The sequence below is a fragment of the Sarcophilus harrisii genome, chromosome 5, assembly GCF_902635505.1.
Source record: "Sarcophilus harrisii chromosome 5, mSarHar1.11, whole genome shotgun sequence".
Taxonomy (NCBI): Eukaryota; Metazoa; Chordata; class Mammalia; order Dasyuromorphia; family Dasyuridae; genus Sarcophilus; species Sarcophilus harrisii.
In genome coordinates, this window is record NC_045430.1 from 151742424 (window position 1) to 151758522 (window position 16099).

Here is a 16099-nt window from a genome sequence, read left to right on the forward strand (position 1 = left end):
AATCAAATCAGACTGGAAAAAAATGAGAAAGAAAATAAAATGGTAACACATTTTTTAAAAAGTCATTCATTTTTGGATGTAGAATCATTTGAAAGTGCCAAGGACTTTGCCAATAGGAATTTTCTGGGCCTTTTTGCCTCTAGAGATGATGGCTGGGCTGAAAGTGGGATTTGGTCTGGGACCTATGATCTGGAGGTACTAAGGCTCATGAGTTCAGGGTTCTTACAGGAAGGTAGGGACTGAGGTTATGACAGTGGTTCGACTCAGCTGACAAATGGGACTTGTGAGGGTCAAATCGGACAATGTTTGTAAAATATTTTGCTTTTGCTTAAAGTGTTACTCCATTCTCTTACTTTTATTTCTCTTAAATTTATTTGAAACAACTTTGGAAAGAAACTCACACGCAATGTTCTTGGAATTGCTTTATTGTTTAGAATGGCATTGTCAGCGATGCTTGTGCCATTAATCAAGGTTTTGAGCCTGATGAAGATCCAGAAGACCCAGAAGACTTGGACATCCCAACTAAGGAAGTAGAGATCCGAGTAGACTGGAATTCCGAGCTTCCTGTCAAAGTGAATGTTCCCAAAGTCCCCATTCACAGCCTGATCCTGGATTTTGGAGCAGTATCCTTCTTGGATATTGTTGCAGTGAAATCTCTACGAATGGTAAAGTTTTCTTTTAATTTGTACAAAACATCCTAGCTACTGGCTTGCTGAATTTCCAGCTGATTCATTAATATGGAGATTGGGAATCTGTGATAGAGTAGAAGGAACCCTGCACTCAGAATCTGAAAACCTGGGTTCATATCCCAGCCCTGCACCCTGCTTAGCCATGTGAGCTTGGACAAATCACTTGACCTCTTAACCTCACTTTCCTTATTTGTAAAAAGACCATTTACAAGGACTAAATGGCCTCCAGCAGCTTTTCAAGCTGTAAAATTCTGCAAGCAAACTTTTATTGCCAGTGGGATTACTTTTTTTTTTTTTAATTTATTACAGCTTTTCATTTTCAAAACATATGCATGGAGACTTATTCAACATTGATCCTTGCAAAACCTTGTGTTCCAAATTTTTCCCTCCTTTTTCTCCACCCTCTCTCCTAGATGGCAAGTAATCCAATATATATGTTAAATGTGTTTTTAAAATATATTAATAGCATTTTCATTCTTTCTACTGAGTGTGGATCACAACATTGCATTTTCACCCTTTTTGTTGTCTGCTTGCATTTTGTTTTCTTTCTCATTTTTTTCCTTCTTGATCCATTTTTTCCTGTGTAGCAAGGTAACTATATAAATATGTATACATATATTGGATTTACCATATATTTTAACATATTTAACATGTATTTGATTACCTGCTATCTAGAGGAAGGGGTAGGAGAAAGAAGGGGAAAATTTGGAAAACAAGACTTTGCAAGAGTCAATGTTGAAAAAATTACCCATGCATATGTTTTTAAAATAAAAAGCTTTAATAAAAAAGGAGAAAAAATAAAAATAATATGTTAAATCATATATATATATATATATATATATATATATATATAATTATCTTGCTGCACAAGAAAAATCAGATTAAAAAGAAAAAAAAATGAGAAAGGAAACAAAGTGCAAGCAAACAACAAAAAGAGTAAAAATGCAATGTTGTGATCCACACTCAGTTCTTCTCTCTCGGTGTAGATGGCTCTCTTCATCACAAGATCATTGAAACTGGCCTCAATTATCTCATTGTTGAAAAGAGTCACTGGACTACTTTTTATGTGGAAAGTAACAAGGTGAAGATTATCTAGGATTTAGAGGGCCAGATACTAATGAAAAACAGTTTTCAGAACAATTTGATATCAGAACAAGTAATAAATCAAGGAAAGAGCTGAAGAGCATGCAATTAATTATCAAAGGGCAGAAATAGACAGGAGATCAGAAATCCAGGTAGAAAGGCCACAGATTAAAGAGACTAAATGAGCATTAGATTTTATGATGGGCAAAAAGTCCTAAATCCAGGTGGAAAGATAACTTAGGTCGAAGTTCAAGCTATAAATAGTGATATTAACAAGAGTATGAGGTGAGTCTGGTTCAGCTAGAATTCAAGTTACTTTTTTAAATGTTTTCCAATGTGCAAGATACTGTGCTAGGTGTTGGGGAATACACATTACATTCTACAGAGGGAATATCACAGTTCTACAGATGAGTAAAAAGAAGATAACTTAATAAGGGTGGGAGGAACAAATAGGAGAATCAGGAAAGTCTTCCTACAAGAAGTGGAATTTGAGTATTGATGGAAAGCCAGGGATTCTAAAAAGTGGAGTGAAAAAGAAGTATACGGGAGAACCTTTGCAAAGGAACACACCAGGAGCAGCTAACAACAGAACTGGAATCAGGAGGACCTGAGTTCAATTCCAGGCTCAGATGCTTACTAGTTTGCAGATTATTTTAGAAGCAGTATGGGACCTGTTGAATGGGACAGTGACATGGTCAATTTTAGCTTTCAGAAGATTATTTTAGCAATTATGTGGTAGAAGAGGGGAATGGTTTTACAGAAATGAAAAGGTATACTAAAACTGATTTTTTTTTTCCAGTACATTTCTATATATTAAGTATGAACCAGCTGAAGAAAGGTTTTGACTTTTATTCTATGAAAAAAAAACAAAACACATACACACACATACAAATAAAACATGTAGTTAGCCTTAATGTTAGTTGACCTTTCAGAAAAAAGGGAGTAAAAAAGTATATTTTTGTCTTCAAAAACATTTACTTATTATCTTTTTTTAAATAGCTTTTTATTTACAAGATATATGCATAGGTAATTTTTCAGCATTGACAATTGCAAAACCTTTTGTTCCAACTTTCCCCTCCTTCCCCCTATCCCTTCCCCCAGATGGCAGGTAGACCAATACATGTTAAATATATTAAAATATAAGTTAACATTTACTTATCAAAAGAGTTTTGTTGGAGATAGCTCATTCTTGTCTGGAAAAGGCAATTATCAATTTTTTTGGCTGAACATTTACACCTTGGAAATTGATAAGTACTACAAATCAGGGCTTGAATTATTATTTTGCTGATGGTCCCAACTTAAGAAAGTGAAGAAAAAGTTAATAATGTAGATTAAAGTTTAAAGTGTATGAATATTTTCAGAGAGCTATTTGCTAAACTCTTGTTTATTACATATATATATATATATATTAGTTATACTCTCATCATTATTAAACATTGCAGATAAATGTCTAAACATACAACTGCAAAAAACAAAACAATAACAAAAACACTCTGAGCTGCTATCTCTCTTTCCATCAGTGTAGGCTATATAAAGAAAATCGATCACCCCTCAGTATGATATTCATTCCAAAAGGTCTACCACTACCTATATATTCACTTAGTCCCATTGCCTGTGTAAATTTCTTTAATCTGAAAACATACTGGAATCACCAAATTTCACATCTGGAGTAGATTTTAGTGGCCATCCAGTCCTACCCATACTTTGCATACATCTAATGAAAAAAATGCCTATAGCAACATACCCAGCAAGAGCTTTACTGTCTCCAGAGGCAATCCATTCAAGTTTGGAATAGTTCTGTTCGGAAGTTTTTCACTTATCAAGTTTAAATTTGACTTTGGGTTACTTCCCATTGTTCCTAGTTTCCACCTGCTGGATTCAGGTAGTTAATCAGTCAATTAGTTTTTGTTAAATGTTTACTAAGTGCTAAATACAGGGAATACAAAGGCAAAAATTATACTTGCTCTCAAGGAGCTCGGCATCTAATGGAGGAGGCAATATGCAAGCAATTACGTACAAACAAGATATATATATATAAGATAAATTGGGATGATGGGGAAATTTCAGAGAGAAAGCATATTAGTGATTTGAGAAGGACTTGGAAAAGCTTATTTTTTTTCTTTTTCAATTAATAGTAATTTATTTTTTTAAATTACATGTAAAGACGGTTTTCAACATCCACTTTTGTAAAATTGAGTTCCAAATTTTTTCTTCTCCCTACTTTCCCTCCTTTCTCTCCAAGACAGCAAGCAATCTGATATAGATTGTACATGTATAATGATTTTAAACACATTTCTATATTAGTCATGTGAAAGAAAAACCTAAACAAAGGAGGAAACCCCCCCCCAAAAAAAAATAAACAAAAAAGGCAAAATAGTATGTTTCAATATTCAGTCTCCATAGTTCTTTCTCTGGATATGGATGGCATTTTCCATCCTAAGTCTACTGGAATTGTCTTCAATCATTGTATTGCTGAGAAAAGCTAAGTCTTTCATAGTTGATCATCACATGATCTTGATGGTTCTGCTCATTTCACTCAGCATCAGTTATTGTAAGTCTTTTCAGGTTTTTCTGAAATAAGCCTATTCATCACTTCTTATTGAATAATAATATTCCATTATATTCATATATCATAATTTATTCAGCATCCACTCAGTTTCCAGTTTCTTGCCACTACAAAAAGGGCTGCTACAAACATTTTTGCACATGTTGGTCCCTTTCCCTCCTTTAAGATATCTTTGGGAAATAGACCCAGGAGAGATACTCCTGGATCAATGGGTGTGCGGTTTTATAGCCCTTTGGGCATAGTTGGTAAAGGTTTCTTTGAGAATTTGGGAACTTAGCCAGGACTTGGAAGTCAGACAAATCAGGAGATGGAGATGAAAAGGATAGTTCCAGTTTAATAATCCCTCTTCCAGATGACAAATTTTAAAAATACTTAGGTCCAATATAAAACCCTTTTCTCAAGATTAAATATGCCCAGTTCCTTCAACAATTTCCATATAACATGAATTTGAAGTGTTTTGCATCCTGATTGCCCTTCCTTTGAAAGCTCTCCATATTTTTCTAATTATTATTAACCCATTCTAAAATGAAGTGTTCAGGACTGACCATAGTACTAAAGATATCACCTGAGCAGGATAAAGTTCAGAAGGAATATTACCTCCCTTTTCCAAGAAATAGTATTCCTCTTTGTGAAACTCAAGCCATTGTTATTTTTTAATTGATGTATCATATTGTTGACTTGTATCCACTAAGATTCCTAGAATTTTTTCAGAAGAATTGATGTATGGCCCTGATTTACCTATCTTGTGTTTGTAAAGAAAAAAAAAAAATTTTTTAATTTTAAAAATTATTTTTGTGAAGTAAAATTCTTGAGCAAGATATTACATTTATCCTTATTAGCTTTTATCTGTTCAGTTTTCTAACATTCCAAGATCTTTTTTCATCCTACTTGTCATTCAGTTATCTTTCCTAGGTTTCCTATCTTTCCTAGAATTATTTATTTGTGGAACTTTTTGGAACTGTACAGTACTTTGATTCTGTAGAAATGTGTCTATGTTAATTCACTCCCATAAGAACTATGTATGAATTTACATCAGCATTGAAAAATTCCTCTTTCTTTTCAGATTGTAAAAGAGTTCCAAAGAATTGATGTGAATGTATACTTTGCTTCACTTAAAGGTAAGTGAATGTATGTGTGCATATATTTATTCAGAGATTCCTGTTCTTCCTCATCTCAGCCCCCTGGAATTTGGAGATTTTGTCTATGTGAGTACCTTTTTGAATGTAGTGCTGGAATTGCACTGAAACTCATGCTCTGGTGAATGGGTTTCAGCAGTAAGAACATATAAAAGGGTGAAATGTGGGCAGGGATGGCCTTCCCATCAAATGAGTATGTTTCTCCTCATTCCCCAGTCTCTCTTTGAAGAAAAGCTTTATTTTGAAGAGGTATTTCTTGAAACAGGGGCACTTTTGATATGAAATAATCTACTTTTTCTTCCCCTCTACCATTATTTCTCTCTCTAGTTAACATGTATAATTTTTTTTTTCTATATTCAATGCAGTTTTTATTTTATAGTAATACATAAGAAGTAGAAGACATGGGCCCAGCTCTCAAGAACTTTATAATATTTTGTGGGGAAAGAATATACAGGCAATTTTGCTATAATGAATGTGTTCTCCAAAAGCACCTCACTGTGGAAAATTATGCATTAAGAACCTATGGAGGAAATGGAGTTAAGAGCATGTTGCTCAAAAGCTTTGTCAGTGTTACATTTAAAAAGGACCATAATTCTTTAAAAACTAATATAGTTTTGGTTATACATACATATATATTTATATATAACATATATAATATATTTTATATGCTTATATAATATATATTTCTATAATTATTATTATTATTATTATTATTTTGGCTGAGGGAATTAGGGTTAAGTGACTTTCCCAGAATCACACAGCTAGGAAGTGTTAAATGTCTGAGATCACATTTGAACTTGGGTCCTCCTGACTTCAGGACTGGTGCTCTATTCACTGTGCCACCTAGCTGCTCCTTATATTTATTATTTTATATTAATTCACATTAATATAAAATATTTATTGAATATATATATAATATATATTGACATATACATTATATATACATATAAAGTAGTATAGTTAGATGATCTCAGAATGGAGTCAAGATGATGGAACGAGACACAAACAAAAGGGGAGGTCTGGCCAGCAGTGCAGAGCAAAGAAAAAGCAGCCTGAGCAGGAAGTCTCGGGAGTTAGAAGCAGGAGCAAATGCCACCTGGAAACTGTTGCTTGTTGCCTAGTTCTGGACTCCAGATGCAGAGGTGGAGGAGCAGTTAGTTTGCAGAGAGCTAGCTGAGAGCTGAGCACTGTGTGAGGTCCCGAGCCCGGAGCAGAGCTGCTCCTCAGCTGGACCTGACAGCCCAGCCCACAAGCCTGCAGTGCAACAAGCAGGAATGTGGCTGATCAAAGGGGAAGCTGCGGTTCAGTCCTTCTGCATCCATAAAACCTCCAGCAAGACTCTTACTGAGACTCAACCCCGTCCAAGCCAAGAGACCCACATCGAGAAGTTGCAGAGCTCAGACCAGAGAGCAGGGCAGACTTTCCTGAACGTGGGTCACTTGGGGAGCGCTCAAAAAACCCAGACTGAATCGGAGAGCAGTAGGAGGACATGCAGGCACAGAACTCGGGCCAGACACTTCCCCGCTCCCGGTATCCCCCTTCTCTAGAAGGGAGCGGAGTCCGACACTAACAAAATCCAAAATCAAGAAATAGGCTGGAAAAACGAGCAAAGAAAAAACCAACCTCCTGTAAAAGCTTTTGGCCAAGGGGGACGCTTGAGACCAGGAGCTAAGGTCGAGGTCTAGGGCCCGGGGCTGCTGCTCCACCTGAAGCCTCAGGGCTGGAGGCCCTGTGGAAGGGGGTGGGACAGGTGAAGGGGGTAGAAGTGACTCAGACCAGCCCTTCTCTACTCACAGCTCCTACTGCAGCAGAAGATATACAATAAATATGGCCTTTTACCTTGACACAGACCTGAAGTTTGCTTGTGAAAGTGGGCATCAGAAGGGTTGCAGCTTGTAAGTTATTATGGAGTGAGCCTGTAAGTTATGATGAAGGGTTGCAGTTTTTTTATGTTCTTTTGCTGTTTCTGGAAGAAGAGATATTGCAAAAGCAAATTTAAAATCTGAGGTACATAGTTGGTCACTAGAGGCATGGCTGATTTGCATCTGTTTCAGCCCTTTACATGCCATAATTCCTTTCAGTGGGATGGGGGAACTCAATTGGGCAGGAGTCATCATCAATCTCCCACCCACACTGTACCCACATAGGAAACAAACAAAAAGTATTAAGAAAGCATTATATAATTAAAAAGTATAAGAAAGCATTATATAATTAAATGCTAAATTTGTATAGAGAACTAATATATATACATACTTACTTACCTATATAAATACATTGAATTATTGAATGTAGTGTTCATAAAGGGGAAGAAAAGCTTAGGAAAGAATGTTTTTGGTCAGAAAAAAATGTGTTAAGGTTTCTGTGTGAAAAGTCAATATTGGAGCAATAAGGCCAATTAGACTAATTGGACTTGGTACTGCATTAACATCACGTGTTAGGAGAGTGTAAGTACATATTTTGTGTTGTGTAAAGACTTACCTATTTACATGTTGTGTAGCCACATTGGAAGAAGGCAGGGAGTGTTTTTTCGCATTTCTTTGTATCCTCGGAACTTAGTACAGTAACTGGTGTATAGTAAGCACTTAATGCTTGTTGATTAATAAAATATTTTATTTTCTTAAAAGTATTTGTTGTTCTCTATTTATTCCATCAACATAATTATCTTTAATATTCTTACAGCCCTTACCTTTTCAAAGAATCATCCCACATACCAAACATTCATTATCTTTAGGCAAGAAGTACATAAGCACTTTTCCAGCTCAAAGGCTACGTTTTTGTTTTGAGAGAGAATGTGAGAGTGTGTGTAATTATTTTTAGGGCTATCGCCAGTCAACAAGTATTTATTAAATGCTTACTAGGTACAAAGTGCTGTGCTAAGCCCTGGGGGAAATACCAAAGAAGGCAAAAATATGATCCCTGCCCTAAATGGGCTCACTTTCTAATGAAAGAATTGACATGCAAAGAATTACATTCATGTAAGCTATGTAAACTTTTATTACTGGTCAATGTTTGAAAAATATTCTTGTTTCCTTGGAAATACAAATTTGAATATATGTATTAACTTGTTATCAGAGGCAAGAATATATTAATAATCTGGTGGTATGAAGTTGTACTCTCATTACTTTTAACTTGAATGTTTTTCGTTTTTATATTTTATTCAAAGACCATGTGATAGCAAAGCTGGAGCAATGTGGCTTTTATGAAGATAATATTATAAAGGACATGTTCTTCCTGACTGTTCATGATGCTGTGTTATATATACAGAGTCAAATGAAAACTCAAACTGCAGAAGACCCTATCTTGGAAAAGGTAAATGTTTAATTCCTGTGCTTTTCTTTGAAAGAGGTATAAAGCTTATGGAAACCATTTGCTCAAATAAGAAGACACTGAGACTCAAGGTGCTGTGTTTAACCCTATGTATTTAAAAAACTGGGCATCAATCATATATTGCCTTCTCAGAAGAATTAATGTGAAATTCATGTTTGTAGATAGTTAAAATATAAATGGAGATAGAGTTAAAATATCTTAAATTTTGCAATCTTTTTATTTGGATTAAATTAGAAATGGGCTCAAAAAGGGTCTATATCCCATAGCCCAGGTGGGAAGAAACATAAGGGTCTGTTCAGATTTGATATTGTTTTTCCAAGTCCACTTTTTAAAAGAGCTTCCATGTTTTGTGAACGTTCCCACCAAATACATAGGGGATCTGGACTCTGAAAAAAATCTTTGGTCTATCTTTAAGAAGACAGGTATATTTATGTAAGCTCAGCATTTTGATCCTGTTTTTAATTCTCTCATCCTTACTGAATTTGTTTAAGGAACTGATTATATGTCTCAATGAGCTTACTTTTAATCAGAACTGTATTCCTCAGACCTTAGCCATGTTTTAAGGGCATCTTTATTTGCATCTCTATTATCCTTCTTGGCATTATGGCAAGTATTCATATTAAATATTTGTTATTGACTATGTTTGTTATTGACTTGGTTTTCTACTAAGTGTTATTTGAGCAAAATTTGTGATAGTCTAAAGGATACAATAACCTTTTCCCCACATGTCTATCTCACTACAGTGCCTCAATGAGGGCTAAACCCACTTCTAACTTTTCCAGTTTATCTTCATTATTTATGTGTGAATTTGTAGCTCTTCAGTCATGTCTTTGGCAGCAAAATTAAGTAGGTTATTGGAATGAGTAATTATGTGCTCAGTGAGTATTAAACTTTATTCTCTTTGTAAGATTCATCTGATACAAGAATATAAAGATCCTCTTGAATTAATGGACAGAGAGATGATTGAAGATGGTCTTGATGTACAGGATGAGGTATGATTATTTTTTTCAAATAAAATAAATCACTGACTATATTTTGTAATGAGTTGAAAAGTATTCATAATACTAAATACAGTTTCTAATTGGAAATTGACCAAAGAGAAATATCTACAAAAGATATTCCAAGGAGTCATCTGACTCTGCTTATATATTTCCAGTAATGAGTAGCTCCCTACTCCACAAGCTAGTTCTTCCATTTTTGACATTTTACTTATGAAATTGAGTTCACATTTGTTATTAAAGAAAACCATGGCTAAAATCATTGAGACAATTTTTATTTCTGATTATTACAGGTAACTATCTGACGCAACTTTGTTCTGTCTGCAAAACTGATAGCTAAGGAGGGCAAAAAGCATGTTACATACATATATAATATTTGCACAAGTACTTTTAATGTTTATAATCACAAAATAAAACACAGATATACTTCTGCTTTAAGCAGGTATCAAGGGAATCAGCTAAGAAGCTGATTTTAGAAAACTCAACATAGTTCCTTTAAATAATTTGTTTCCCTGTGTCATTTATAATGTGATTAGATTTACTAAAATTCAGTTTGTATTCAACTCTTCAGAAACATAACTATTGAGAGATGTATCGCAAATGAGTACACTTGAGTAAAGTTTATATAATAGGGAATTAGGAAAAGAAGATGTAGATTTCAGTTAAATTCAGGTTTATCTATCAACTTTCTTTGTTTCTGCAGGCAATGCGAAAGCTTGCTTCCTGATGGAACTGGCATTTCTATGGACTATGTGGCAATATTTGCAAACCATTGTTATATTATGCAAGCATTTTCTGTCTTGACTATTTCTTTGAATTTTAAAACTCATTTGTTTTCTATTGCATATTCTAAAAATATCTGTATGTTTCTTCTCCTAAGACTATCATCAACCCAGGCCTATAAACATTTGGCCTCTGTTTTGCACAGAATGGTTAATGAGAAAAATGGTTCAAGCAGATTTTAAGAGTACATGCTAAATATGCAGTAAAGATTCTTCCAAGAAAAGGGCTATATTTCCTAGCAGTTTAACGGGGGTGCATATTTATCTCCAGTCTGGGAATGTAAATCAGTAATAGTGATATATTTGAAATGGTTATGATTAATTTTTTGTATTAATCTGAAACTCACAGAAAAAAAGTAACCATCTTTTATTTATTACTGTGGGTAGGTCTGCCTGAAACAAAAGCAACGAAAAATAAAGACCACAAATATTTGTACTGATTTCATCAACCAAGGCAGAAATGACATGATAGGCTATTTTGATAATAAAAGTGAATCTTTCCCCCCCTTTAGTAAATACAAAGTTAGCACATGATAAAGAAATGTTAGTATCTGTGAATAGAGCCTGAACCAGAATTCAGAAGCTATAAAATTGTGCTGATATACTTATTAAAAAGTACTTCTGAAAAGAAGTATATAAGAGTTGAGGGGAAGGGAAGTCAATGACAGAATTATGCATCTTTTTTTTTAAAGTGATAATTTTAAGGAATATACAGTTAAATCACAGTTGAAACAAGAAAAATATGAATGTTTCTAGGTCAACCTATATCATGCTTAAAAGGAAATTTTTATGGATGTATCCATATGCAATTTCTATATATTCATATTACATGTTTGTTTTTAAAAGTCTTTTTGCTTTTGAGTTAAATAGTGCAGGCTATTCTAAAATTGTGTGAGCACTTTAAAATTCAGAAGAAGCTTTTATTATATTAACACTTATAGGTACATTGTCATTAAAAATTATGTTTTTAAGATTTCTTGTATTATATGAAAAACTTGCTTTTAGTAAATCCTAAACATATAGTATACAAAACCAAAAAATATATCAACATTCAATATTGAAAATTATTAAATTTGGAAAATACTATCTTTAAAGATGCTTTAAGTTTTTTTAAAGGGATTTTGGTATAGACAGTAGGTGTATACATGTATGTACATACATACACACACACAATTTTTAAAAATCTAGATTTTTAGACAACAAACTTCATTGTTATGCTTACCTAATATTTTCTGAGTGCCAATGCATTATGCTTTGTAAAAAATATTAGAGTGCAATTGGGTCTGAATTTCTTTCATCCTAGAATTTAAGGAAATTGCACTTAAGAGAAAAAACAAGCACACAGCCACCAAATTGAGAATATATCATGTTGAAAGGCTAGATTCTGTGCTTAGCATATATGTGTGAAATTCCCATATGTCTGGTGGCTAGGCATAAATGTCCAAAGGCAGAATCTATCTTGTTTTTTTCCTGAAAATCAAATAGAAATAATAATTATAAGCTTTAGAACTAGAAATAGACCTTAGAGAGCATCTTGTCCAAGAAAGAGATGACAGATAGATTAGATGATCTACACAAGGTCACATAGACATAGTAGGTAATGGATCTGGGATTTTAACCCAGGACTTTTGACTCTAAATCCAGTGCTCTTGAAATAATTTTTATTTTTTCTTTATATGCCAGGTCTGAATGGTTAAATGGAATGGTTAAATAAAATCAAAGAGCATTTCTTAAGTGTCTCTTGAATGAGCTAAAATATATTGTAATGTATGGAATTCTTTCATGTTCCATAGGTCCTTTGCTTGACTTTAAATTTCTTCTGCATTTTGGCCATAGGACATACTTGTTTATTTAGGGAGCATTTTTCTAGCACTAAAGAGCTAGCTTTAAAATGACAATCTTGAGGGGAAAAAAAGTATGCCTCTGTTTAAAAGGGGGAATATGCAGTTTGTTTTTATAAGGAAAATACCAAAGTCATATATTTTACAATAAAGTAGAGGTTTGTAAAGGTTATTGTCCATTTGTGAGCATTGCAAGCTATATATATGTCAGTTTTCCAAATAAGTTCTAAGAATGCTCTTTCCCTATGCATTTTTGTGAACGATAAATATCTCTACAACTGTATCTTCACTGAAAGTTTTACTTGAAACTAAAGGCCTATTTTGTTATATTTTAAATTTTTATGAATAAGATTTTGATATTGTAAAGAGACTTAAATAATAAGGAAATCATGTATATATTGAAAATATTTGCACATATTTTTGTTAATGTAAAGTTACCTTTTAAATGACTGTGATATGTTCTTTAAAATTATTAAACATAACATAAAAAACAAACTTCTTGTTTTTCCCAATTTGCCTTTATTGCTGCCATTCCAGTGTTTTTCACACCATTTTTATACCTACATTCCCATCTGGCTTGTGTGAAATTTCATTTAGAAAAGAGGCATTTACTGCCATGGTTGTTTTTAGATCTTGAATCCTACCTAAATCTGAGTAATCAGTTTATGTAGTTGTTCAATTAATACTAACAATTTTTGGGAAACTGGATCAGGGCTCATAAGATCCAGGAATGGGCAACCATTTTTTATTAGTAGCTACACTGACTCTAGGAAAAATGAATTATGGTTCTCATAAATTGTAAAAAAGCAGTTAATCGAGTAGGCCTTTTTTTCTAAGCTTGTAGGAAATAAACATTTATTTCAAACTAAGAACAAAGAACATAAAATAGTACATGTTTAATTCTTGTGGCAGGATACATGCTTGTAGACTTAAGCACAAGATTATTTCTTTGGACGATTCATACTTCTAATGGCCCAAAGCTCAACTCAGAAATCAAGAATATCTCTTCCCTTGTACCATCTTCTCACTTCCAAGCCCACTGGACAAAATTATCAGGAAATGTTTTATTAAAAGAAGAGCAACAATAAATTATATTCAGGAACAAGTAATTTGCAAACCCCAAATTTTGAAAAAATCACTGTGAGGATTTCAGTACTAACTCTTCCGATACTGCAGAATTTCTTTGGTGAGTTGTTCCTGGAGAGTTTTGCCTCCCTCTTGATAATAATTGATGATATGATAATCATCACTCTCTTCAGTGCACTGCCAAATTGCTGTCTTGGACTGGTTTCCTTTCCTATTTAGTACCCTTTGGTACTATGTGGTACAGTGGCCTGGAGTTCCCAAATTCAAATCTGGTCTCAGATACTTGATAATTGTGGAACTCTAGACAAGGAACTTTACCCTGTTTGCCTCAGTTTTCACATCTATAAAATGAGTTGTTGAAGTATATGGCAAACCACTCCAATATCTCTCGAAAAAACTCCAAATGGAGTCCTGAATAGGCGAGCACAACAGCAACTGTTGTTGCTTTAGATTGTATATGCTTGAATTTCACTCGGATGCTATATTGTTAGAAAAGCACAAAGAGCTTCCGTAACTATAGCAGGCTATAGATTACAAATATGACAAATAAAATAATATACTTTTGATTTCTTCTCATTGTCACTTAAAAGAGACAGGCAGAAAGAATAAAGGCAGCATTTGAACCCATGTCTTCCTGACTCCAAGTCCAGAGCTCTGGCTACTATACTATCTAGGGAAAAGGATGGAATGAAAAAAAAAAAAAAAAAGGAGATTCTTGTTTGTGAATCCTTAACTAGCAGCAGCAGATTTTTATATTTTACATTATTTTCAGGTGCCAAGGTCAGTTTTCAATTTATGTTCAGGTTCTAGCCACATTTCTCTTGAGACTAGAAGAAACAAGGATCTTGATTATACCTTAAAGGATGAGTTGAAATTATGGTGGGGATAATGATATAAATTCTTCAAGATATATCAAGAGATGTCACAACTAAATAGAAAATGAGTTATATAACTTATCTGTGATTGCTACTCTTAGGAAAGACTAAATAGCATTCTAGCAACCAAAATCCTATCTTTTCTGAAATGGAAAATAATTTATTTTCTTATATTTTCAAACTTGAAACTACAATTAGAAAGAGATGGTTCTTTATCTCATGGAATTTCTCAAGGTTTTGTATGCATATGAAAAAATGATTTAAATATTATTTGGTAGCCTTGAAAGTATTTCAATCTATTAGCTATTGCCCCAAAATGTCTTTGTTGAATACTTCAAAATAAAACAAAACAAAAACGATTGATATTATTGCCTTAAATTTGATCTTTGAAAGACTGAATGCCTTATTTTAGCTTCTGAATTCTAGAAACATTTAAAACCAGAATCTTATATCTTAATAAAACAAATTAATTTAATATTGACAAAACGTCCAGAATGATATTAATTATCATTAAGACATGATAATTGTTTTCAAGTAATTCTGAAGAGTTCTCATGTGAAAGACTTTACTTATCCTTGGCATTAAAGCATCTGGTTTTGACTTAGTATAAAGGAAAAACTTTCTAATAATTAGAAGTATTCAAAATTGGAATGGATTACCTTAGAAAGTTAATGAGTTCCTTCTTTATTTGATTTCTTCTTTCTTGCTTCTTGGAGGAAAAAAAATCTGAGGTCTTTATACATAATAAACTTAAAGTTCATAAATGGCCTCTACAATGAGATTTTTATCTGAGAGACTATACAACTTTTTTTTTCCCATAATTTTCTTCTGATCTTGGCTATATTTGTTTTGTTTTTTGTTTTCTGTTGAGGCAGCATTTGGGGTCAAGTGATTTGCCCAGGGTCACACAGCCACACACTTAAGTCCTAAGTGTCGGAGCTCCGGCCCTTCTGACTTCAGGGCTGGTGCTCTATTCACTGCACCACCTAGCTGCCCCTGCCTCTCTTATTTAAAGGGAAATATTTTTTCCCTTTATATATTTAAAAGGAATAGTAAGTTGTACAAGGTAGATTTGCAGTTTTATGTGAAATCATCTTTTTTATTATGCTATGTTATGGAAATGCTTGTTTAATCCATAAATTAAAAATTAAACAAAAACAAATGGCCCTTTGTCTTGACATTCCTACCTTACTTAAAAAGCCATTCCCCATATCATTCTCTGAAGCCTCTGTTTCAAGCCCTGTATTTTCTCCACTCCTCTCTCTTTAGATCATATGACCTACTCCTGTTTCACAAAAGGAAATTTCTACCCCCTCAATAAATTTAATCATTTTGTTTTCACCTTTTGTGCTTTAGTATATGCTTTTTTTATTATTATTATTATTATTATAGTAACTTTTTATTGACAGAATCCATGCCTGGGTAATTTTTTTTTTACAACATTATCCCTTGCACTCACTTCTGTTCCGGGCACAGGGAGAATTGGATTCAGAAGGTAGAAGTAACCCGGGAAGAAAAACAAAAATGCAAACAGTCTACATTCATTTCCCAGTGTCTTTTTTTTTTTTTTCCCTTTGGGTGTAGCTGCTTCTGTCCATCATTGATCAATTGAAACTGAGTTAGATCTTCTCTTTGTCAAAGAAATCCGCTTTCATCAAATTACATCTTCATACAGTATTGTTGTTGACGTATATAATGATCTCTTGGTTCTGCTCA

The 16099-nt window shown here is 33.6% G+C and overlaps 1 protein-coding gene across 1 annotated transcript in view; it reads left to right on the top strand.

Annotated features, from left to right (window-relative positions):
• SLC26A4 (solute carrier family 26 member 4) overlaps window positions 1–12889 on the top strand; it is a 55241-nt gene extending 42352 nt beyond the window's left edge. Inside the window, exons 17-21 of the mRNA XM_031938760.1 lie at window positions 435–665; window positions 5402–5456; window positions 8638–8783; window positions 9710–9793; window positions 10503–12889. Of these exons, the coding sequence (XP_031794620.1) occupies window positions 435–665; window positions 5402–5456; window positions 8638–8783; window positions 9710–9793; window positions 10503–10526 (540 nt within the window). The 3' untranslated portion in view covers window positions 10527–12889. The remainder of the gene's footprint in view (window positions 1–434; window positions 666–5401; window positions 5457–8637; window positions 8784–9709; window positions 9794–10502) is intronic.
• Window positions 12890–16099: the final 3210 nt, after the last annotated feature.